This window comes from Mustela nigripes, chromosome 6, assembly GCF_022355385.1.
Source record: "Mustela nigripes isolate SB6536 chromosome 6, MUSNIG.SB6536, whole genome shotgun sequence".
In the NCBI taxonomy this organism is placed as follows: domain Eukaryota; kingdom Metazoa; phylum Chordata; class Mammalia; order Carnivora; family Mustelidae; genus Mustela; species Mustela nigripes.
Genome location: NC_081562.1, coordinates 598907 through 622850, shown reverse-complemented (window position 1 = coordinate 622850; position 23944 = coordinate 598907). Strand labels below are relative to the sequence as shown.

Genomic DNA, 23944 nt, shown 5'->3' with positions numbered 1-23944 from the left:
GTGGGACGCGGGTCGCCGGGGGCCGCGGTCAGTGGCGTCAGCGCTGGACCCGGAGCCGGGGCTGCCGTCCGAGGCGTGGGGGTGGGGGCCGGGGCGCCGGGCCATGGCATCCTCGGGGAAAGACGGGGCGCACCGCTCCGGCTCGGGGTCACGAAGCCCCATCAGGCGCAGGGCTGTTGGTCACAAAGACCCTCCCTGGCGGTCAGAGGCCCCCAAGTCACAAAGAGCGAGAGTCACAACCGGCCCCTGACCCCACCCCACGCCCCTCTCAGACCCTCACTCCCGGTGCCCCACAACGGCCGGGCCGGGGGAGCAGAGACCGAGACAGTCCCTGGGGTGGCGATGCCAGGCAGGGGGCTGCACACCGGGTGTCCCCACGTGGGCTGTGGGCAATCGCTGCCAGCAGGGCAGCTTTCCCGTCCCGGGGAAGAACCCGAGGGGGACTTTGTGTCCCCAGGGTCATTCATGCCCCCCCCCCCCCCGTTCCAGCTGCACCCAGTGTCCCACACCAGCCCTTCTCCACCTTCTTCCTCCCCTCCTCTTTGTGGACAGGAGTGAGTAAGAAAGACCCACCTACCCTACTGCTCCGAGTAAATTTCTGAAACCTACCTATTATCTTTATTTGGTTTAAAATCATCTTTATTTTGCACTTAACTTCCCAAGATGGCCTACAAGTGAGGCTCCACTCTGCATTCGCTGTGGCAGTGTGGGTGGGCAGTGCCTGTAGGCAGGAAGGGGTCTTTGTGCCCCTTTCCAGTCTTCACTAACAAGCCGCAGGAGCTCGCCAGCCCCCACCTCCGCGTGGCCTCACAAAAATCACAAAACAAGGAGTGGTTTCACCTCCACCAGCCCTCCTATGCTTTAACTCTCATTTTTCTCAGAACCTGGGCAAAGTGATCCCTGAGAGACCCAAAATGAAAAAGGCCACGTTTACATGTTAGCATTTATTGCGCAAGAGATACTGAACTACATCAGATGCAAATGAAAACAATTATAAATTTCTAAAACCCCATTAGCCTCTGTTCCTCAAGCTCTCTCCGAAATAAAGTTCAAGCCAGTGCTAAGCCCCCAGGTGTCTAATTCCGGCTTGGAGACTCAGATTCTCTGTCCCCAGGACAACATCAGCATGGACTGTGCTGACTTTGTCCCAGGCTCCTAGCAGAGCCCCTTGGCCTCCTGGCCTGAACGCCACAGGAAGTGGAGGGGAGGGGGACTGTGGCTGGGGGACCTGTGCGCACGCGTGCACGTAGCTGGGTGTGTGCCCGTGCAGGAGAGAGCCATCAGTGGCATTCAGAAGACAGTCCACCTCTCCCGTGTCTCACCTGCTTTCATCCTGTTTGAAAGCGACCCGGGCCATGCTGGAGGCTCTGAATGCAGGCGGCCAGTCCCTTGGGCTCGGAAATGAGAAACCAGGGAGGATCCTGGAATCCACCCCCCAGGGCCACACTCGGCCAGCTCCAGACAATCCTCACTAAGGAGCCACGGTAGAGGACCTCAACTCAGCAAGGAGCAAACCTTAGCACCTGCCCCAGAGCAGAGGGCCGCCCCACTCCTTCCATGGGAGGCAGAGGTGGTTGCCTTGGGAATGAAAGCGCGGGCCCCAGGACAGCTGCTGGGACACTTGCAGAGCTGCTCCCAGCTCCCTGCGGTTTATCAGCGCAGTCAACTGGGGGAAGAGCACTGCGTTTCCAGAAATCCCGGGAATACTCCCAGGACAAGGAGATGGCACGGGCTAGTTTGGGGACATGACTTTAACTGAAGCAGATGTTCTTCTCACACCACACTGTCTCGGGCAAAGGGACAGGGACAGACGGAGGAGACCCCCAGCCTGGGCCTGACCTCAGGTGAGTGGGGTTAAGAAAGACTGGCTGGAGGCTGCGTGGCAGCGAGCCCCGCGGAGGGTTCCAGGGGCGTCCGTCCGGCATTGTGAGCTTGGTAACGGGAGTGGAGGCAGAAACCATGACGGGACGGGACCCACCTGCCTCGGCAAGGCCAGTGAGACCAGGAAATGGGCCCCAAGTTTGCAAAGCCTTGGACATGGCCCCACCCCGAAGAATGCTGAGCTGTGATGTGGCCCGGGTCACGCTCTGTGTGGGTGCTGACCAACGGCTCAGGAGCTGGAGGGCCCCTGGCCAAGGGCAGACCAGCACCGCTGGCGCAGACCTCTGCGCCCCCGGGGTGACACAGACACCAGCGCCACGGAGCAGGCAGGGTCCTTCTGCCACGACCGGGGCGAGCAGAGAGAAGGCAGACACTGGGGCACATACGCTTCACAGAGGGACAGCAGCCGTGCGCCCATGGCCCTGGGGACAAGGGCCTACCCTGACTCGTGAGAGGCGATGGGGACACGCAGCTGTGCTTTCATCAGGAACCACACTGGCAGGCCGGGCCCTGGTCCACACCCGTCTCAGAAGAGAAACCCTGTTAGACTCACGTGGGGCCGTGTGTGTCTGCTCAACACGAGCAGGCCAGGGACACCAGCCCGGAGCCGGAGGAGCAGACGGGGGCTGGCCACACGTCCCAGCCTATGTATCAGCCCTGGAGGGCCTGGCTCCGCAGGGGCCCGGGCTCGCCTGCAGGCCCCACTGCTCACGAGGGGGGCGCCTCAGGGCCAGGAACCTACAGACCAATAAGCAGAATTAAACTACTCTAAGAAATGAAAACTCCACCTTGCCGCCGGGCCTGGCTGCGCAGTGGTCGCTGGAGGACCACGAGCCAGGCTCCTGCCTCGGTCTCCCCAGCCCGTGCTCACTGGGCCATCTGCACCACGACGGCCCGCCAGGCTTTCTCCTTGTCGAACTCCTTCAGGGGGCTTCTGGACACCTGTGGCCAAACAGGCAGAGTGTTACTTCCCCTGCGCCCGCACCCCCGCGGCAGCAGGCAGGCTGGAAAGCTGTTCACTGGAGAGCTGCTCTCATCTGTGACAACACAGGAAACCGCACAGGACCCCGGGGGTGGGGAGGCCATGGACGCCCCCGCCCCTCCACCTCCCACATCCCCCCCCCCCAGGTACACAGCTGGGCGGTGGGCGGGGGGGGAGGCCACTCGGGCGTCTGCCCCACAGACATCCAGCACCTGCAGCACAAGCATCTGCATACAGCAGGCACCCAATAAACAGACACCAAAGTGCAGGAATCAACAGGGTGGGTGAGGGCCTCCAAACTCTTCCTGGGGGGAGGGGGCCAGCACCCCTGCAGAGAAGGGGCCTGAGGAGAATACTTGAGGCCAAGGTCAGCAGACGGGAACAGGCCCCCTGGGCCTCTGCACCTGCTGTTTTGGAAACTGCTGGGAGCGCTAACTCAGCAGTCAACACAGAGGTGCCCCACCCAGACAAGGTGGGTCTCTGGTAGGTCCTGGGGGCAACGCCGACCCGTCCGTGCGGGAGACCAGCCCTCACAGATAAAAAGCAGGAGAGGAAATGGCCGTGGATCTCAGTGAGAGAGAGCACAGGGCAAGACGGAGGGCCCGGCTCGCTGAGCGGGACCCACGGCGGGAGCTCGGGCAGGCACAAAGGCCAGTCCACAGCATGAACACCTCACGGGGAGCGCACTGACCCGCAGCCTGCCAGCCATGAGGGCCTCGAGCTGGGCGGAGGGGCTGGCATCAACCTCCAGAGCCTGCCGGCCGAGGTCACTGACACCACACCTGTCGGGGTGGGTGGCTGCTCCCGAGAGGGGCCGGGGTAGGACCCCCACGACCTGCGTGGGTCCTGAGCAACTTCCTGTCCGTGTCTGCGTGAGCTCGGTGCACAACACCTTTTCAGGAACAGATGTGAGCACTGAGCCGCCCCACCAGCCGGGACGGTCCCCACGGCCGCTCACCTCCCCCGCAGGGCGCTCCGGCGGGCCGGCCTGCACCGTGTCCCAGGACGCGGCCAGCTTGAAGCGCACGCACTGCATGACGGTGCCCGTGTTGAGGCTGGCCTGGAGCAGCAGCGCCAGCAGCAGCAGCAGCAGCAACACGTCGTAGGATCGCTGCGGGGAACAGGGTGGTGAGCGGCGTAGCCCGCCAGGGCTCCCGGGCTCCCCGGCCTGCGGCCTGCGTGGGACAGACTGCTTCCGCCGGCCAAGGGAGGCCGTGCAGGCAGTGCCTGGGCCCCAGGCTGAGGACGCAGCTGAGCTACTGTGACTCAATCCAGGTACCAGCCCTTCTGCACAAGGATTTCTGTCTCACCAACAGGAGGCTCTGCAGCCCTGGGTTTGACAGAGGACACGAAGATGGCCCCGGGGCTCCCCGCCTAGTCTCCAGTGCCCTGACACCTCCGCCCATAGAGCCCCATGTGAAGACACAGAGGGCGTCCCCGTGGGGTGGAGCCCCCAGCTGTGTGGAAGCAGCCCTGGGACGCCCGGGCCACGGCCCACGAACGCATCCACCTTCCCCCGGAGCTGAGGAGCTGAGCCTGGCGACTGCTGGAAAAAAGGCTTCTGAGGAGCGCCTGGCACCAGCAGGGGGACGGGAGGCAGAGGGAGCCTTGGCGAGCAAAGGATCCTGGGGCGCCCCCGGCCCTCCCAGCCCAGGCGACCTTCGGCAGAGACACAAAACCCCAGCTCCGCACAGTGTCACTGGGGAAACACTGCTTCTCAAGTTAACGTACAAATCTATCCACAGCCCAGTTTAAAAAAAAAAAAAAAAAAAAAGTGCTTTTGGAGCCAAGCAGCTTGATGTTAAAACCCACACAGGAAAACAAACACACAACTCAGGGGACACTGAGAAGCGGTGACAGCTAAGCAGGCAAAAGGCTGGGTCAAACGTGAAGCCGGTCGGCAAACTTCCAGGACCAGCACCCCGCGGCACTGGCTACGTGTGAGAGTGGCGGGCGCAGAAACAGGCCGGTAGGGCCGGGAGCTCCGCTGCAAGCAGGGCCGCGTGCCCCCGAAGGGCAGGGAAGGGAGACGTTCCAGTCCCCGGCGTCTCACAGCCTCGTGCTCCAGGTCAGCTCCTGCCAGATGCAAGCACCAGCCTTTCTCACAGCGATGGAAACTCCAGAAACAGCAAAGGAAAAGACTGACCAACTTAACAGCATAAACAGAGACGTCCTCAGGACAGAAGTCACAGCTGCTGGTTGGGGGCCAGTGTCTGGACCCAGTGCAGACAGCGCCGGTCTCCCAAATACCGGTTGAGCGCAAGACCCCCGGAAAGTGGGCAAGACACAGACGCAAAGCACCGTCACACACAGTCCAAGGCCACGTGTGTCCAGAGAGAAGCCCACGGCAGCCACACCAGCGCACGGCCTCCCCTGCGTGGCAAATCCAGTGACAAGCCCCAGTGCCAGGCTGTGGAGGAACGGGTGCTCCCTCCAGCCTTGGCTGGGCCACCTCGGGCCCAGCAGCGCGTAGAGGACGAAAGCCGTGAGTCCGCGGTGGCGCTTGGAAGGGAAGGGCACTACCTGTCACAGCGCGCGTCACGCTGCATACCAGCTCGTCGGAGCCATGGACACGAGACCCAGGCGTCCGTCACCCTTCCTCACCCCTCCGTGTAGAACAATGGCTCGGGCGAGGCCGGCCGCCAGGGCCTGCGCCAGGTGCTGGGACCCGTGCCGCAGGCTCACACTCGGTCATGGTTGTTTCCGACCCTCGAGAGGCCCCGACCCCAGCCCCGGCCCGAGCGCTTTGGCAGCTGCTGCCGAGCCAGGCGGAGGTGACCGCACATGCCCCGGACCCTGCTCCCACCGGCATCCCAGGAAACGGACCCACACGCGCGAACTTCTTCCAGACACTTAGCCTGGACTCCAAGAGTCAGTGTGCGGGGGCAGAGGCGGGGACCACTGATGACAGACTCAGCCAGTCCCGCTCCAGAAGCTTCCCCCGGGAGGCACGCCCTCGGGCTGGTCTGTGTGCACTGCCCGAAGGCCACACTGCGTGATTTCAGGCCCGTGACTGCCGCGTGGGGCTGTGGGCGTGTAGGAGGAAGTCCTTCCGGAAATGCCGAAGTCCTCGCGGGGAAGGTCCCGCTGTCAGACCCTGGCCAGTCCCTTCAGATGCTTCTGAAAAACGACATGCCTGCGTGTGTGCTCCCAGCCGTCGTGTGAACACACGTGTGCAAACGGCATGCAGCTGCTGGGGATCTTGGTGCTCAGGAGTCTTTCCGTCTGTCTGTGTGTCTGAAATTTCTCATGACAGACTCCTGGGAACAAACAGCACACGCACCGGCAACAAGCCGAGTTACCTCAGCAACAAGCCTGGGGCCGTGTGTCTGAGCCCACGGAGGGACTGGGAAAGTCCGCATGTTTGTGGAAAGGCCCTCAATTCTCCTCAAATTTGTCTAGAGATGAAATGGAATTCCAACAAGCATGTCACACACCCACACGGAGAGCGGGTTCTACCGCGGTCACGGGAGCAGCAAGGGCCGAGAATCTCCAAGAGAGCCGTGAAGAAGGGGTGTCCGGGTGCACTGCGACACCAGACAGAACGGCCTAAACTTTGAAACAGCAACCTGCGCGGAGCAGGGCTGGGGCGGCCTGGGCATCCGAGCAGGAGCATGGACACCTGGCTGTCCCACAGAAGCGAGTCCAGGGCTGCTCAGGCCACATGTGGGAGCAGCTCCAGCAGGCTGACGCTTGGCCAGGCCTCCTGTCCTGGGAGACCCTCCCGCACAGCCCACGGGGCAGCAAGGCCACGTCCACACGGGGTTCCGAGCGAAAGGAGCACATACCTCCACGGCCGGCGGGTAGTCTTTGAAGATCTCCAGGATTCTCATGATGCTGAACGACAGATACCCAGAGGCGGTGAACAGCAGCGGGGAAGTGAGGCTGCAGATGGCGATCAGCATCTCCACCTGCGGGAGAAGATGGGCGCTCGGCTCGGCCGGGCCAGCGGGCCCGGGAGCCACAGCCGGCACAGGCGCGGGCGGACACTGGCGTCTGCACTCCGCCCGAGGCTCCTGCTAGGGTCTGAGCTTGGTCTCCCGTGAACTCCAAGTCCCCCCAGCTTCCTCACACCGACCCACTCTGTTGGGAGAGGGACACACGTGCAGCTGGCCTCTCGCAGTGGTGCGCAGACTGTGCCGCCGGCTGGGCCGGGCCGCCGGGCACACGGGGCTCAAAGTATGAGTGCGGGGAGTTGGGGCCCAAACTGAGTGTCTGTCGCTGTCCGACAGCGGGTCACGGGACAAGACGCAGGACGCAGGCTGAGGCTGGCAGGCCGGCGTCTGCCCCGCCGAGTCCCAGGACTGTCTCGGGACCCTCCACATTTCCGCAGATAGTCCCACCCTCCAAACAGCACCCGCCAAGCCTCCCTGCCCACCCCGCCACCCGGTTCCTGCTGCTGCTGCCATGGGGGAGAGCTAGGGAAGGGGCCAGGCGGGGCCGCACTTACCAGACACCTGCTGGGGCACTCGGCGGTGACGTGACTGGCGATAGCACTGGGGAAACACTAGGAGGAGAGAGAACACGGCCTCAGAGGGGCTGGTGGGGACAACTGCTCCCTGCGCGCTCCTGTTTCGGGGGCCGGCGGGCTGGGGCTGGGACGGACAGGAGAGGGGCGGCTCTGCAAGGCTGTGGAGGAGCTGGGGGAGCCCCCCCAGGGTTACTCCGTTGGCCGAGCCGGGCTGCCTGGCCCCCGGCAGCTGTGTGCGAGCCTGTTGACGCAGAGATGTCCTCGGGGACCGCGCTCTGCTGGCACCCACCATGCAGCGCTCCCACGGGTTCAACAGCACTGCTGCGTCCACATCCGCCCCATCGCCCAGTAACATCCGGCCGTCTCTGTGACCCTGCTTTGCGCTGACCAGAGACCCTCGCCCTCCACGGTCAGACGTGGGCATTTCTGAAGAGCGCACCGGCTCGCTGCAGGCTGGCCTCAGCCGGGTGGACTCAGAGGCCCCCAGGACCACCCGCCGCACTGACTGCTCCACGGCGGAGGTCCCCTGCCCCTTCGGTGACACAGGTCTGCTTCATCTTACTGAATGGATGGATTTACTCTGACGCCATCTGGGTCACACAGTCCAGGAGGGAGGGAAGCAGGAGGACACGTCCTTCCCAAGGAGAGCAGGGCTGGGCCTGCTGAGCCGACTGAGCCCTTGGACCCAAGTGTGTGCAGGTGCTGGTTAGCCACACACCCACACGGGGAGGGACACACCCACGCCCTGGGTGGGCACGGCTCGGACCCCTGGACACTGGGATGGCGTCTGCACTGGCTTAGGGCTCTGGCTTGAGGGTGAGCGGGACACAGCAGGCTCTACAGCAGGAGGACAGGGAGGAGCAGCCCTCGGACGGCCGGTCTCCACAGGGGTGTGCGCATGGCTGCAGGGGCGAATGGGGCTGGCCCGGAGCCTGGGGTGAATGTGCTCCAGCAAGCTCTCTGGTCGGAAGCAGAGGGGGACCTCAGGACGCGGAGAAGTCGCTTAGGAAGAAACGCAGTGACCCCAGCATGCCGGAGCAGGGCTCAGGTTTGCTGGGTGGTTCCTCCAGCCCCAGGCCCTGGACAGCAGGAAACTGGCCTGTGGCGGGGAGCTGTTCGCGCGCGCGCGCACACACACACACACACACACACACACCACTGGCCCGGGGACGCCACAGGAACAGGCTCCCAGTCAGGCCCCAAGCCCTAGACTCTGGCCTGGTCTATGACCTTGGCCTCTCCTACTGTTCCCAGACCACCCCTCCCTACCAGGGACCACCCGTGATCCTTTCCTCTCCGCATTCCACATCTGGGGGCGTAGGGGGCACCTGCAGAGAGAGAGGCCCAGGGAGGCTGGTCTGGGGATGACGGCCACACCGTCCTCCCCACGTGCTCCCTCTCCCCAGGCTCCAGTCCTTGGGAGGGCCCTTGGCCATCATTCCCAGGGCTCGGCCAGGCTGGGCACAGGCGCCCACGGGGTTGCTCTGAGCCCTGGGAGGCAGCAGGACTCCAGAGAGACACCAGTACCCCCTTCCTGTGGCTGAATTCACAAGCTGGCAGGCAGCACCTCCAGGAGAGCAGGAGGACGAGGCCAGGGATGCTCCCTGTGTCCTGTCCACTCAGACGGGATGGCCCTGGACAGCAGGTGGGACAAACCAGCCCTCCTGCAGGCGCCCCATGCGACCCAGGGACGAGGCAAAGCAGCCCCGGGGTGACCACATCTGGGAGCACAGGGCACGCAGGGGTCGGTCTTAACCATTCCACACGGCAGTGAGGAGCCCACACCTGCCAAGGCCGCCCGTGGCTGCAGAGGGGAGACGCTGGGCACTTCTGTTCGACACGAGCAACGTCCCCTGCTGTCAGTGACGACAGACTTGCTCATCAGACCATGAGGCCACCAGAGGTACTCACGGCCACTAAGATCCAAAAGAACGTCACTGAGAGGTGCGGCCCCGAGACAGCGTCGTCCACGTTCAGAGCAATGACACCGCCCAGGACGGCAGAGACGCCAGCAATCACCTCGATGACCTGGGGGGCAGAGCACACAGGCGGGGTCACCCAGGGAAAGCGTCTTGCGTGCCGCCGGCGGGCTGGGGTGCGACTGCTCTAAGAGCTCAGGGCAAAGGAGCCAATAGGTGGAAATGCTGAGGACAACCTCTAAGAGAACATGGGAAAATGCATAGTTTCCAACTGAAAACTGGTGGGAAAAGGAAAAAAGCAGAAGAAAGGACAACACTCCCACCCGTCCAAGGCCGGCGGGGCAGGCCCGGCAGGCAGAGCAGCGAGAAAACTGAGAGGCGACAAAACTCGGCACACGTGGCCACATGGCGACGCGGCTGCCCACGAGCGACGGCGTCCACGAGGCCACGGAGAGGACGGCAGTCCCACACAGTGCCAGAAGCACCCCCAAACACAAGTGGGGCTGAACGTCGGGGCAAAAGGGCACAGCCCACAGGGCCGATGGCGGGAGAGCCGGGCCACTGACCCGGTCAGCACAGGCTTTATGGCGAGTGCTGGCGGGGGACTTGCTAAGTGATGACAGAAGGAAACCTGCACGTGTCCAGGGACACAAGCTCCAGACACCGCGGCGGGGAGCTACAGAAACGGGGAAGGCCACACTCAGAACGGGGGGTTCTCAGAACAAGTGGGAAACACCCAAGTCGGAAACAGGTGACCAGAGAGGGTGGCCACGTCACCCGCTTCCAACCAGGATCCTTGTGAGAGGAAGTGGGTGAACCTGAGGACCACCCCAGAGAACAGGGGAGCACTCAGGACTCTGTGTCACATGACCCTCCCCACGTAAATCAATCCTCGGGCAGAAAGGGAAGTTCATCTCACCGAATAGGACTTCAGGACCCGGGCAGGAAAGGGCACTTCGTACAGCATGTTGGTGCCATCCGGCATGGGACCCTGAGAGGAAAAACACGTTTGGCCTGGACCAGAACCACACGGAGGCGGGAGGTCGCATCGCACCTTCCACTGTGTTCCCTGCAGCCCTGAGCCTCCAGACTCCCTGGAGACGCAGGGCTGTGTGGGGCGCCCAGGGGCAGGCTTCCGTCCCGCCGACCTGTGCTCCGGGGCGCCAGCTGGGGTCCTGCGCAGCCCGGGGCCGGACCCACCTTCTGCTTACGGGGCGCCTCGCTGGACCGTGCTGAGATGATCACTGTGGCCGCCATGAAGATCTCCAGCAGGAGGAGCAGAATCAGATTGAAATTTATCTGCCAAAAGAGACGACTCTTCACTTGATTTCCATAACCGCAGACAACCCCACGGGCAGCCTCCCCGAGGAAGGCCAGATGCTAGGCACAGGGGCCACACACCCCCTCGGACTTTGACTCTGTCTCTCGAAACCATTCTTAGCTCCAGGCCTGGATTTGGCGACCCCCGAGCTAGCCCTTCCTTAGTGGTTTGCCCCTCCTGGGTGTTTAAAGATACAAAAACTGAAGTTCATTGCAAAACTGGGAGCCTTTACACAGCTCTGTGCAGGAAGCCAAGACCGGAAGAGGCCAGGGCCTTGGGGAGGAGACGGTTCCACGTTGTGACTGTGCCCGCGACTACAGAAAACCTGTGTCTCTGACAACAGTCACAGAACAAGATGCTACAAACAAACAAACAAACAAACAAACAAAACCTAGTTACTACATTGTAGGATAAGCATGCAAGCTGGCTGACCCGGGGCCCTGGTCGCCCACCCTCTCTGTGGGGCTCCCAGCCTCAGGGCCTCCCTCCCCCGCCCCCACCCCCCAGGGCAGGTGCCTCACAGCCAGGGGAGCCCCGAGCCCGCGGACGGTATTCACGCGAGCCAGTCCTCGGCCTGTTCCCCTGCCTTGTCCGTTCCTTCCCGCGGACACCCTCGTCTCCTCCCGCTCTGCCTCCTCGTGCTTCCCCCAGCGGCCCCCAGCCTGGGCATGGCCTGCCCTCCGCCCCTTCCTGGGGCTGTGAGGGATGAGCTAGGGCGGCTGTCTCCTGGTCACAGGCCTCCGCAGCCCCGAGTGATAATAAAACCACATTTAAAATCAGATGAAGTTAGTATGTTTCATCTACAGAACCCTGCATGCAAAATAAAACAGACAACATTTGTTCTTTTATATATTTGGTGGAATGTTAACAGAAACTGACCATCTACCAAGCTACAAAATAGCCTAGGTAAATTCCAAAAAATATACACAAGCTGTACGTTCTGACTCTAAAAATAACATTAGAAAACAACAAATGGAAGGTTTTAAAAATAATCCCATGGGTCTGTATCATCAGGTTCCTGACGAGAAACCCAGGGTTAGCCACGAGGAGGGACTGGAGGAAACCCAGCGGTGCGGCAGCGACCAGTGAGGACCAGGGCAGGAAGGACGTGGCCGTGAGAGAGGACCGAGCCCCCGTCCCAGCACCCCGCAGGGCTCAGAGTCAGGGGACGGACACACTAACCACTTGCTAACAACCCGTCTCCAGCCCGCACGGGCACGCGTGCTGCCTCTGGCACCGACAGGCAGGCGCTGCGTGGGGAGCGGGTCTGGAGAGGCAAACGGGAGGCGTGCACATCCCTAGAACCAAACAAGGATGAAATGCTCCGTGTCAGATCGGAAGCTGCTAAGCCGGAGCTTGGAGACAGGGCAGACGCGCCCCAGCAGGCCCGGCTGCTAGCCCACCACGGGTGCAGGGCTCCGACCCCCTGCTGGTCCACCCAGAAGCAGCCCCGGACACATGGGAAAGAGAGCGCGGCAAGCACAGACAAACCAAAGCAAGAGCTGGTTCTTCGCAAGGATACATAAGACAGATACGAGGAAGACACGTGAAATTCTGAAATGAAAAGAAGTTACACATGGCTGTCCAACTGGACAGTATTGTAGAATGAAACTCGACCATTTTCTTACACCACACACAGAGATAAACTCAAAATGGATGAAAGGCCCCAATGTGAGGCCGGAATCTATCAAAATCTTAGAGGAGAACATAGGCAGTGACCTCTCCAACATCTGCCACAGCAATGTCTTTCAAGACACGTCTCCAAAGGCAAAGGAAACGAAAGTGAAAATGAACTTTTGGATCTTCACCAAGATCAAAAGCTTCTGAGCGGTGCCTGGGTGGCTCAGGGGGTTAAAGCCTCTGCCTTCGGCTCACGTCATGATCGCAGGGTCCTGGGATCAAGCCCCGCATCGGGCTCTCTGCTCGGTGGGGAGCCTGCTTCCCTCTCTCTCTGCCTGCTTCTCTGCCTGCTTGTGATCTCTGTTTGTCAAATAAATAAATAAAATATTTAAATTAAAAAGAAAAATCAAAAGCTTCTGCACAGCAAAGGAAACAGTCAACAAAACAAAGAGGCAACCCATGGAACGGGAGAAGCTATTCGCAAATGACAGTACAGACAAAGGCTGATACCCAAGATCTAAAAAGAACTCCTCAAACTCAACACACACAAGACAATCACATCAAAAAATGGGCAGAAGACATGAACAGACACTTCTCCAAAGAAGACATACAAATGACTAACGGACACATGAAAAAATGTTCATCACTAGGCATCAGGGAGACTCAAATCAAAACCACAGTGAGACACCACCTTACACCAGTTAGAATGGCCAAAATTAACAAGACAATAAACGAGTGTTGGAGAGGATGTGGAGAAAGGGGAACCCTCTTACACTGTTGGTGGGAATGCACGTTGGTGCAGCCACTCTGGAAAACAGTGTGGAGATTCCTCAAGAAATTAAAAATAGAGCTTCCCTATGACCCTGCAATTGCACTACCAGGTATTTACCCCAAAGATACAGATGTCGTGAAAAGTGCACCTCCCCGTGGGGCCATCTGTACCCCAGTGTTCACAGCAGCAATGGCCACAGTCACCAAACTGTGGGAAGAACCAAGATGCCCTTCAACGGACGAATGGATAAGGAAGATGTGGTCCATATACACTATGGAGTATGATGCCTCCATCAGAAAGGATGAATCCCCAACTTTTGTAGCAACATGGACGGGACTGGAAGAGATTATGCTGAGTGAAATGAGTCAAGCAGAGAGAGTCAATTATCATATGGTTTCACTTATGTGTGGAGCATAAGGAATAACACGGAGGACATGGGGAGACGGAGAGGAGAAGGGAGTTGGGGGAAATCGGAGGGTGAGACGAACCATGAGAGACTGTGGACTCTGAGAAACAAGCTGAGGGTTTTGGAGGGGTGGAGGTGGGGGGGTTGGGTGAGCCTGGTGGTGGGTATTATGGAGGGCACGGATTGCATGGAGCCCTGGGTGTGGTGCATAAACAATGAATTCTGCAACACTAAACAGAAATTTAAAAATTAAAAATTAAAAAATAAAAGAACTTGCACTTAAAAGAAGTTCTAGATCACACACATAAAGCAGTGAGCAATGTTGGGGCTATGACGTGCTGCTCATTTTTGAAAAACTGCATGATATGGAGAAATTTTTGATAAAAAGATAAAAGCCAAACTTTGGCACAAGAAGAAACAGAAATTTGGGCGCCTGGGTGGCTCAGTGGGTTAAAGCCTCTGCCTTCAGCTCAGGTCGTGATCCCAGGGTCCTGGGATCGAGCCCCGCATCGGGCTCTCTGCTCAGCGGGGAGCCTGCTTCCTCCTCTCTCTCTGCCTGTCTCTCTGCCTGCGTGGTCTCTCTGTCTGTCAGGTAAAGAAAGAAAATCTTTAAAAGGAGGAGGAGGAGGACGACAATGAGGAGGAAGAAGAAACAGAAATTTGTTGCTAATAATGACGTCCTCTCTCAGCAAGGGCTCGGGATGGAGACTCCACCGTGTGCTCTACCCAACCTTTAAGCAGCAGTTTGCTCTGTCACGTCGTTCCTAAACACAGAAGAGACCACTGCTGCCCAGTTCACTTTAGAGCTCAGCGGAAGAAGGAAGCACCGGCTGTGTCCGCAGGTGGTGCGGACATCCTGAACACAATGCCGGCTGGTCGGCCCATCCGAGGATCTACAGTAGTCCGGGAAAGAAGGCTCAACACCAGAAACACTGATGCGTCAAACAAAGCGAGGAAAGAGCATCTTACAGATGCAAAATCAAACTATGAGACTTCAACAGCTGTTTGGGTTTTTTTAAGGTTTTATTTATTTATTTGACAAAGATCACAAGCAGGCAGAGAGGCAGCAGAGAGAGAGGAAGAAGCAGGTCCCCCTCCAAGCAGAGAGCCTGATGTGGGGCTCGATCCCAGGATCCTGAGGTCATGACCGGAGCCGAAGGCAGAGGCTCCACCCCCTGAGCCCCCCTGGCGCCCCTACACCTGTTTATATTTTTTAAATGAAAAGGTCATGGTAAACTGGCAGGTGAAGACAACATTAACTTAGCGAAAGTTACATCCAAAATGTAATGGAGAGTCTTTGGCTGCAACTCGTGTGGGGTCAGGAATAAGACAGAGACGCCCCACCGTTTCCCACAGTGCTGGAAACCCGCCACAGCTCCGCAGAAAGGAGCCAGATGATGCGCTCACCCGCACATAAATCCCACACAACCCACAAAAACTGTGAAGGATAAGAAAGTTCAGCAAAGTTTCCAGACACAAAATCAACTGACGAAACACCTTCTTATTTAAAAATAAGAAGTGTGGGGCGCCTGGGTGGCTCAGTGGGTTAAAGCCTCTGCCTTTGGCTCAGGTCATGATCTCAGGGTCCTGGGATTGAGCCCCGCATCAGGCTCTCTGCTCAGCGGGGACCCTGCTTCCTCCTCTCTCTCTCTCTCTCTCTGCCTGCCTCTCTGACTACTTCTGATCTGTCAAATAAAGAAAAATCTTAAAAAAAAAAATAAAAATAAATAAAAAATAAAAACCGCACAGTGTGAACATTCACCCAAATGAGTACCCAGCAGCTAGGGCCGACCTCCTGGTCGATACGGGACAGGGTCGCTTGGGGAAGCTGGGCACGGGCACAAAGGAACTTACCTACCATCTGTTCAAATTATTTTGAGTCTTAAAATATTTCCAAATAAAGAAAAAATTAAATCTCCTGTCTCTGTACTCCAATAATCCATCTGAAAATGTCATTTGAAAAATAAGATACCCTACTAGCAACAAAAGCTGTAAATGATGTAGGGATTACTCGCCCAAGATCCACAAAACACTGAGGCCCTAAGGATGGACCCAGAGGATGATTTGAAACCATTGAGAGACCACGGAGGCCTCTGCACGGGGTGATTAACAGACCAAAGAGGCCACTGCTCACAAAGTCATTCCATAAACTTGAAGTAACCACAACGCATCCCGGGACACTTGCTAAGGGGCTCGGTAACCCTGTTCTGAAGCACCCTTGCAGCCCGAGGGCTCGGCACTGTGGGAGGGGAGGAGGATGTGTGGCGCCCGGGGCGGCCCAGGAACAGATGGGGCGGGGTTTTACTGGGGCGGCTGCTAAGGGGGACACGAGGCAGCTGTCAGGGAGCTCGGGAGCATCGGGGATGAGACGGGGGGAGGGAAGTTGTGAGCGGCTGCGCCTGGGGTCCTCCCCGAGCACAGCAGACCAGGGAAGCTCGTGGGGTCTGGGAAGGGGTGTGAGAGGGGTGTGAGAGCCGGGCTGCCCCGATGCGGGTGTAGGAGACCCTGCAGAAGTGCGTCCCCATGGGCCTGCTCCTGGCAGGGGGCAGGAAAGCTGAGCCCCCCGGACCCACCCTGAAGAGTGCAGGGAGACGGGACCGCCCGGGGATGCCGCACAGACCCACAGGGGCTGCACGAGGACGGCGGGGGCGGGTGGGCTGTCTCGCACACACCCTGTGGGGACGTCAGACATGCTCGCCCAGGGCCGGCCGGGAGAGGCGTGTGGGAACCCCAAATGGCCTGTCCCACCTGCAGCTATGTCCCCGTGTGTCCTTCCTCAGAACACTTGTGTGCAAGTACGCGTGTGCAAGTGTGCGCTTGTGTGTGCAAGTGTGCGTGTGTGTGTGTGCACACGCGCATGCACAGCCCCAGACCCTGGTGGTTTGGGCATTAGAACCACGTGTCTTCGGTGCCACAGACCGCACTCCCGGTGCACTGTGGCCCGGCCTTCAGGAGCTGGGAGCCCCCACAAGGCCTGGTTACCCCGGACTCCTGCACGGTGGTCCAGGTGGGGTGGAGACCAGAGCTCCAGCTCCAGGGCCGGCAGCGCTGCAGCCATGGGCCACGCTGGAGGAGAGGGCTGGGCGGCATGGGGCTCTCCGCCTTGCTTTACCCCGTGTGTGTTGCGGGGGGCACTGTCCAGGGACACTGAGGATCTGCTTCGGTTCGGGGTTCTGGGCACCATCCCCAGGGCCGCCAGAGCCCCAGTTCCTGGCCGGGTGCACACGTGTTTCCCCAGGGTCTGCCCTGCCAGGGTTGGGGGCAGAGTCTCCTCCCCGTGTGTCCTTCCTCAGAACATACGCAGACACCAGACAGTTTCCACACAACATGAGAGTCACCCTGGTGGGGGGAGGCAGGCCCCTCTGCCTTCCGTGGCTTCCGGCCGGCCACGCGCTGCTGGGAATGGTACCTCCCTGTGGCTTCCGCTGACTTCCTGTGACGGCAGCAGGGCTGAGACCGCCTCCAGCCGCCTGGGGCACTGTGCCTTCCTCCTCGGTGAGGATCCTCTCCCACGGACCCACAGTGGGAGTGCCCCCACATGCCCTGGGAGGGGTCCCCCTTATAGCGGGAGCTCCCGTGACTGCCTTGGTCGGGCTCCAGCAACACCAGTGTGTTCCATGTCCAGGGCTGCTCTGGGCTGGCCCAGAAGTGGGGTGGGGGGGACTCCCTTGCCTTCTGGGATGGCTGTTTAAGAACGCCTGGTTGTGGGGTGAGTCCCCAGCTGTTGTCCAGGGGCTGCCATCCCTAGCCCATGATCACGATCGGTGCCGGGTCCCGCTGCCGTCGCAAGGTGCCCCCGCGTGGCACGTGCTCCTGGCAGGACTGATCTAACGAGGGCATCCTGGTTCACCTACGAGTCAGCCTCACAAACCTTCTGATCTCATCCCAGGACCTCCACATTTAACTCCCTAAAATGCTTTTGGTATTTGAATTACAGTTTCCAAAATGTTCTGTTGCTGGTACAATTGTATGCTGATTTTCACGCCCAGCAACCTTGCTACATGCCTGAGTTTAAGGTCAAGTCATGGGAACCCCCTCATCTGCAGACAATGGCAACAGGAGTGTCCCTGCCAGGTCCATGGGACAGTGTTCATGCGATTGCCCCGGAGGACTGGCCAATACTTCCTCGGGGCCACCGCACTCTCTTCCTGCCCTTGAAAAGAGGGAGTTCAACATTTCCCATAAAGCAAGGCTTTTTTATCTATCTTTTTGAGGTAACCCTGAGGATTCCTCTCTTGTAGGACACTCTGCTGGCATCACGGCTTACACGCGGAGTTTTCGCCACTTTTCTTAGCGGCACACACACCAGCAGTGCACCTTGGAATCAACAGCATCACAGATTTGACGAAAAACGTTGTAAAAGAGACTCTCAACAAACCCACGGAACCAGCGCCACAGTGCAGAAAAGACCACTCTTGAACGCAAAAACAAAACTCCAGCCTTGCCGGACTCCAAGGCTCGGGCACGCGGGCCACGTGGCTTCTGCACCGCTGCAGCCCAGCGGCCGCCCCCTCTCAGGCCCAGACTCAGCAGGACCAGAGCCCCCGGCTCCCCCCCGGGCCCCCCCTCCGGCAGCAGAAGGACCCGCCACCCCACCCGGACTCACGTCTATGGCTGAGGGCTTCACAACCAGTTTGCATCCAAACCAGATCAAGCAGGTCGTGGTGATGGCAAACGTGGACACAAACAGGATCTGGAAGTTGGGGATCTGGAAGGCACGACGGGGGTCACTCTTCGGGGCATAACTAAAAACGGATGGGCTCGTTGCACCAAATTCCACGTCATTCACTAAAAATCCCCAGAATGTGCCGCAGGAGGACAAGCCGGGGCGAGGGCGATGGGGTGGCTTAGTCAGTAGAGCGCCAGACTCCTGATCTCACTGTCCTGGGTTCGAGCCTCGCGTTGGACTCTGTGCTCAGTGCGCGTCTGCCGGACGGCCTCCCTCTCCCTCTGCCCCTCCCACCGCTGCTCGCCCACGTGCACAGGCACTCTCTAGCTCTCTCCCGCTAAAATAAATAAAATAAAAATTTAAAAAGAACACAACTAGCCTAGGAGGGTACACTGCAGCCCCTCGAGGCCGTGGGGAGGGTACAGGAAGCCCTGTTGTGTGGGGCACAGGGGCTGCCGGCAGTGTAGACGCCCCTGTCCACACGTGTGCAGACACACACAGACACACGCACAAAGACGCACACGGATACACCGATGCACACACGGGTGGGTGCCCGTCAGCCCTGCAGGCGGCCTGGGTCTCCTTTCCCACCCCCCACCTGGCACGTCCCGCCCTCGGAGGCTCCCGCACAGCCCAGAGCCGCGCCCTCAGCGCCCGCACCGAGGCCTGGACTCACCGCTCTGATGTTCCTCCGGGAAACCCCGAAGCTCACGATTGCTGAGGGGAGACACTGCAAAGAAACCCGAGCTCCGTGAGCCATGGCCAACCCCTGCCGACCCCCTGCAGGGCTCACGCTTCCAAATGACCCCAGACCTGGCGGCCAAACAAGGGCCGCCTGTCGGAGGCACAGGTGCTGGCAGTGGCGCAAGGCCTCAGAACTTTGAAAACAATTTATTCTGGAAAAACTGTCATTTTTCCGAAGGGACAGAAGAGGCAGAAAACGAAAGCTCTTCGTGCTGAGCGCACTCAGAGCCAGCCATCGCCAGCTGCACAAGCTCAGGGTTGTCCTGGCTGGAGAATTACCCCAGAAGGGAAACTCGTCTCCGTGTGAAGAAGTGGAAATGTTCAGGAGTTCCAGAGCCCTGAGGAGGTTCTTGTCGGAGACCCCACAGTTGGTCCCCACAGAAGTGGAGGACGAGGAAGAGGGCAAGCGTGGGGTGTCGGGGTAGTGGGGCGGTGGAGGGAAGGGCACCAGCCTGGGCACCATGGTGCCAGGTGTCGCCCCTGTGGACACCAGGGCCCCCGCAGACCCCACGAGCTTCGGGGACAGAGCCTGCAAAGGCAGAGGGGAGCCAGCAGGAGCGTGGCTCGTCTCCCCAGCCTGTCACTTCTGAGGGGGAAGGGTACCCCCAAGGACTTTGCTGAAATGTCCAGCCTAGGTCAGTGCTGCCTGGGAGCATCTGGGCCAGACAGCACTGGGACCCCCAAGGGCCACTCCGGTGGTGAGAAAGGGCCACCGAGAAGGCCCCAGAGACAACGGCAGGGAAAGAGTCCAATTCTCTTAAGGAGCTTTGTCCTAAGGGAGCAGAGGCCGGGCGTCCTGCCAGCAAAGGGACCCCCGAAGCGGTGTGCAGCTCTTAGAAACCCAAGTGCCGTTTCCTGCCCGGGAGTCTGCGGCAAGAGCCTCAGACAGGCCTCAAATTCTATTTGAAACTAAAGTCACAAGGGGAGCAAGTGACAGCAACAGGCCAATCTCAGAGCCAACAACTCCCGACAGACGGCCGCAAAGCCCAGCACAGGCGGGGCGCCCGAGGAGCGGTGCTTACCGAGCCTGCCGCGCAGCGTAAGTAATCCATCTCCGAGGGAAACACGTTCCCCAGATAGAGCGAAAACCCCGACGTCACAAGCAGACAGCTCTGCAAAACAGCAGCACGGCTCAGGGGGCGAGAAGGGCCCGCTGGGCCATCGGGCCACGCGACCGCCAGTCCTCGGGCCTGGACGGCCAGCGCGGTCGCCGGCTCCCGCCACACCCGACTCCTCCCCTTCTCTCCCCAGCAGGGTCAGACCGCGCGGGAAGGGAGACGCGTCTGTCGGAATCTTGAGCAAGACATGGGGCTTCCCCCGGACGCTTGCTCACCCCAAAACGTACAGGTCCAGGGGCCTCAGCGTCCCACACTCAGGGCCAGTCACGGAGGCCGGGCCCAGCGCCATTCCGCGCTCTCTGCGAAACGGGCCCAAGTGGACAGCCGGGAAATGAGCACAAGGCCAAGGGCTTCCCGGCTGTGAGGGGCACCCGGGCCTCATGGCAGGCCTGAGAGATGGAAACGTCGCCAAGGTGGAGGCTCTGGGTCTGGGCCAGGGTCGTGTGTGCCCCGCCGTGAAGGGAGCATGGGGTCCGGCAGCCTGGGAACAAGGGGAACACGGTACTCGCCTACGAGGAGCTACTCACCCCCATCAACACGGAGAGGACCCACGTCTTGTGGGTGAGGCACGGGGGCAGCCTCGTGGCCAGCTGCAGCTCGCTGGGCTTGGCGTCAGGGCCGTAGCTCCCGGCCTCAGGCCGTGCCCGCTCCAGGGTGGGCGTCCTGTCGTAGCTGAGCTCCTCCCTGCTCTGCTCCTCCCGCGTCATGGTGCTCGGGCTACAGACCCCGGCATTAGAGGCCACGGGACCGCGGCTCCCGGGTCCCCTCGGCTGCCACTGACGCACCAGCAAGAAAACGATTGTTGATTCCGGCCGGCTCTGAAGAGTCGAGGTAGAGGAAGCTGCTCTCAGGAAAAGAAATATCGTCCGTAGGAAAACGCCGTGAACCTGAAGAGGACAAGGACCCCTTCAGCCCCCAGTGCCCCAGCGCTGAGCGGCTGCCAGTGCCTCTGGGACGCGGGCCCCCCGCACCCCCAGGCCGCACCCACAGTAGCAGCCCCGCACCCGCTCGAGGTGCCCACCGAGCCAAGAGCCCGAAGGCGCCCACCGTGTGGCCGGCGTGCTTACCTCCGGAGGCTCCGGCCCTGGTCTCCGGGGAGTCAGCAGCCTTGGTTTCCAGCAACTGCTATTCACGCAGAAACAAAAGGGCGGCAAAGCCATGCCGTCGCCTCCCGAATTTCAATGAGACTCGAGAGTGGGACGCTGAGCTTCTGGGGCAGTCGTGTAAGGGCGAGGGCATCGGGGCGAGCCAGCTCCGCTGGGGGCCACGGCGGGGGGTGACCGCCCACCTGCGAGCAGTGTGCGGAGCTCGGAAGCCTGGTGGGGTTCAGACTAGGAGCTGCATGTTCACACCCTCTCGGGCGGCTGGCCCCGCGCTCTGCGACCCCAGAGGATGACCCGTCACCACGGCACACGCACACGAGTGCCTTCAATGCAGGCAAGGCCCTTGACCTGCTCGGAACAGGGACTGGCTGGTTCCCGCGGCAGCCCGGCACTCCCACGGGCCCTTTATTTCCGCTCACTGAGCAAAGAGAAAGGACGGGAGTTTCCTCGCCCGGAGACACTGGCGCCCTGACAGTCACTCTTTGTGGACACGGAAGCCATAAAATGGCTCAAATCAAAGCATTCTGAAAAACTAGCTCCTCCAACTGTAAATCCACATGGCGCCGAAGCAAGGCGCGGGTTCTGGGTAACGGGCTGCTCTGTTGTCCTCCTCACCCACCAAGGAAAGGCCAGAATTTTCTCAAACTACAACCTGGCAAGTCAAGAACGGATCTCCAACAGATTGAAGACTCTCCCAAACTTCTTCACTGCCTTTTTGTTTGTTCTGTTTCTGGTGAGAGACAGGCTGGGTGGTGCAGAGGGAGAAGGAGAGCGAACCTCCAGCAAACCACACGGGACTCGATCCCAGGACCCTGAGATCATGACCTGAGCTGAAACCAAGAGTCGGACGCTTAACCGAGGGCACCACCCAGGCGCCCCTCCCCCACTGTCTTCTGGATAACTGAATTAGGAGGGATCTGTCTTACAGGATGGAACCTTTTGTGTTTTCTTTTGAAGAAAAAAGTCAAGCACATTTCAGCATTGAGGGACCAGGCCGCCTCGAATGGGAGACTGTGGAGCAGCCTCCTCGAGTCCGGACTCGTCAGCCCCTGGGAAGTGTGAACTTTCTGTTGGCAGCCCCAGTTTCCAGAACAAATCGTGTTTTCTCACACAAACTATTGTTCCTAAAATACCCTCCCTCCCTCGTCTGCCTGCTGAGATCCCACTCCTGTTTTAACATTTTCACCGCCGTTCAGCAGACACTGACAGAGTGGACAGAGTAGACCGCGTCCTTCCCACGCGGAGTTCACGTTCTAACCGGCGCACGGAGCACACCAAATAAACATTGTGCTCTGTGACAGGGAGTACGTCGGAGAGTCAGGGCAGCCTCAGTGAGGAGGAGGCAAGAGCGGAGTCTCACCAAGAGCCAGAACAGAGGTGCCACGTGTGCAAGGGTCTTGAGGTGGCCAGGCTGGAGGACGATGGGCCTAGCCGTCACATGAGGGATGAGGCCGCTGTGAGTCTGACTTGGAGGCGGACTTTTGGAAGATTTCGGGCACAGGAGCATCTGGAGCAGGCTGTGGGGCAGCCGGCGGGGGCAGCTGCCAGCTGGGATTGCGGGCAGCAGGGGTGGTGAGCGGTGAGAGGTTCTGGATGGACGTGGACGCACCCAGACGGTGTGCCCTACGGATGATGTGGGGTGAGAGGCTCAGGAGCTCCCGTGCCCTGAAGGTTCCCCAGGAGCAGTGCAGGGGCAACATGTCTCCACCGACATGGACATGACTGTGTTTTGGAGGCCGAGGCTGGTAGGTCTGTTGGGTGTCCACATAGACCAGCTCAAGAGCCGAGTCGAAGAGGCCAGAACACAGGGCTGATGGATATGGGGGATGGTCCTATGGAGTGGACCCTCCTGCGGCAGGCCACCCTGCAGTCTAAGCCTCTCCTTGGCACCCTGGCAGCAATGCACGACCAGGGCCCACAGCGTCGGCCTTGGGCACGTTTGCCCCCCAACCCAGGAAAACCCAGGGACACCCCACTCCAGCCTGAGATGCAGTCTGCAGCAGCCTTCTGAGATGTTGGGGAAGGACGACCTTCACAGCTCTCCAAGGGGAATCATAAGGACCCGGCTCAGAGGGACGCGCAAGGGTCAGGCTGCCCTTGGACCTACCGAAAGGACAACACGCAGGTCAAACCACCCCAGGAGACCGCAGCATCCTGTCCACGATGACCCCGGGGCCCCCAGGATAATCTACTGGAAGGGCGGCTGGCAAGTCACAACGACCGCCAGGGTCTGACCGACGGGGGACAGCCCGGGTCACACCGACGCCGGGCCGGGCAGACAGAGCAGGGAGCCGCGGGTCGCCGGGAGCAGCTCCCGACACGGACGTGGATGGGTGGACTCGTCCACACCGCATTCTCCGAGCGGCTCCGAGCCGACCCGAGACGTCGGAGCGCGCGCTCGGCAGCCGGGGGAGAGGCAGCGCAGCGGGTCCAGGGTTAGCGCGGGAGGCGGCGACCCCCAGCTCGGCCGCGGGGGTCAGCGCCCGACGGTCCGCACCGCGGGCCCCGCAGGCAGCGCGAGAGGAACAGGGACACGCCAGGGCCCGCTGGGCGCCTCGCTCCGCGCGCAGACGCTCCGGCGGACTCGACCCGAGCCGCGCGCGCCGCCGGGGCCGAACCTCCGCGCCGCGCTCCGGCCGGCGCCCCCCACGGGCCGCGCGCGCCCGAGGCCCCGCCCACAGCGCGACACCCGGCGCCCAGCACGCCGTCTCGCCCTCCGGCAGCTCGCCTCGCCCGGCGCGCGCCCACGGCCGCCAACGGCCAACCCCCAGCGGCTAACGGCCGCGGCGCCTGCGGCGAGCTGATTGGCCGAGCTGCGAAGCGGGGTGCGCAGGCGCGGGCGCGCCGGCCCCATTGGCCGAGGGCGGCGGGAAGCGCGCGGCCGCGTGCGGACGCTCCTCCGGCGGCGGCGGTGCGGCGTGTGAGGCGGCGGCCGGCC

At 60.6% G+C, this 23944-nt stretch overlaps 1 protein-coding gene across 3 annotated transcripts; it reads right to left on the bottom strand.

The window, feature by feature from the left end:
* Positions 1-931: 931 nt before the first annotated feature.
* MLC1 (modulator of VRAC current 1) lies at positions 932-21336 on the bottom strand. 3 transcript variants are annotated; one of them, XM_059401731.1, is made up of 12 exons: positions 20971-21336; positions 20431-20790; positions 19808-19897; positions 18718-18771; positions 17979-18080; positions 10454-10552; positions 10173-10244; positions 9246-9362; positions 7314-7370; positions 6652-6774; positions 3822-3974; positions 932-2823 (listed from the first exon to the last, which is right to left on the bottom strand). In XM_059401731.1, the coding sequence occupies exons 1-12, from the start codon at positions 21061-21063 to the stop codon at positions 2749-2751; spliced, it is 1395 nt and encodes a 464-aa protein (XP_059257714.1). In that variant the 5' UTR covers positions 21064-21336; the 3' UTR covers positions 932-2748. The 3 variants fall into 3 exon arrangements, with proteins under 3 accessions (XP_059257714.1, XP_059257715.1, XP_059257716.1); XM_059401732.1 differs by having other exon boundaries at positions 20431-20744; positions 20971-21041; XM_059401733.1 differs by lacking the exon at positions 20971-21336 and adding an exon at positions 20908-20930.
* Between the last annotated feature and the right edge of the window lie 2608 nt (positions 21337-23944).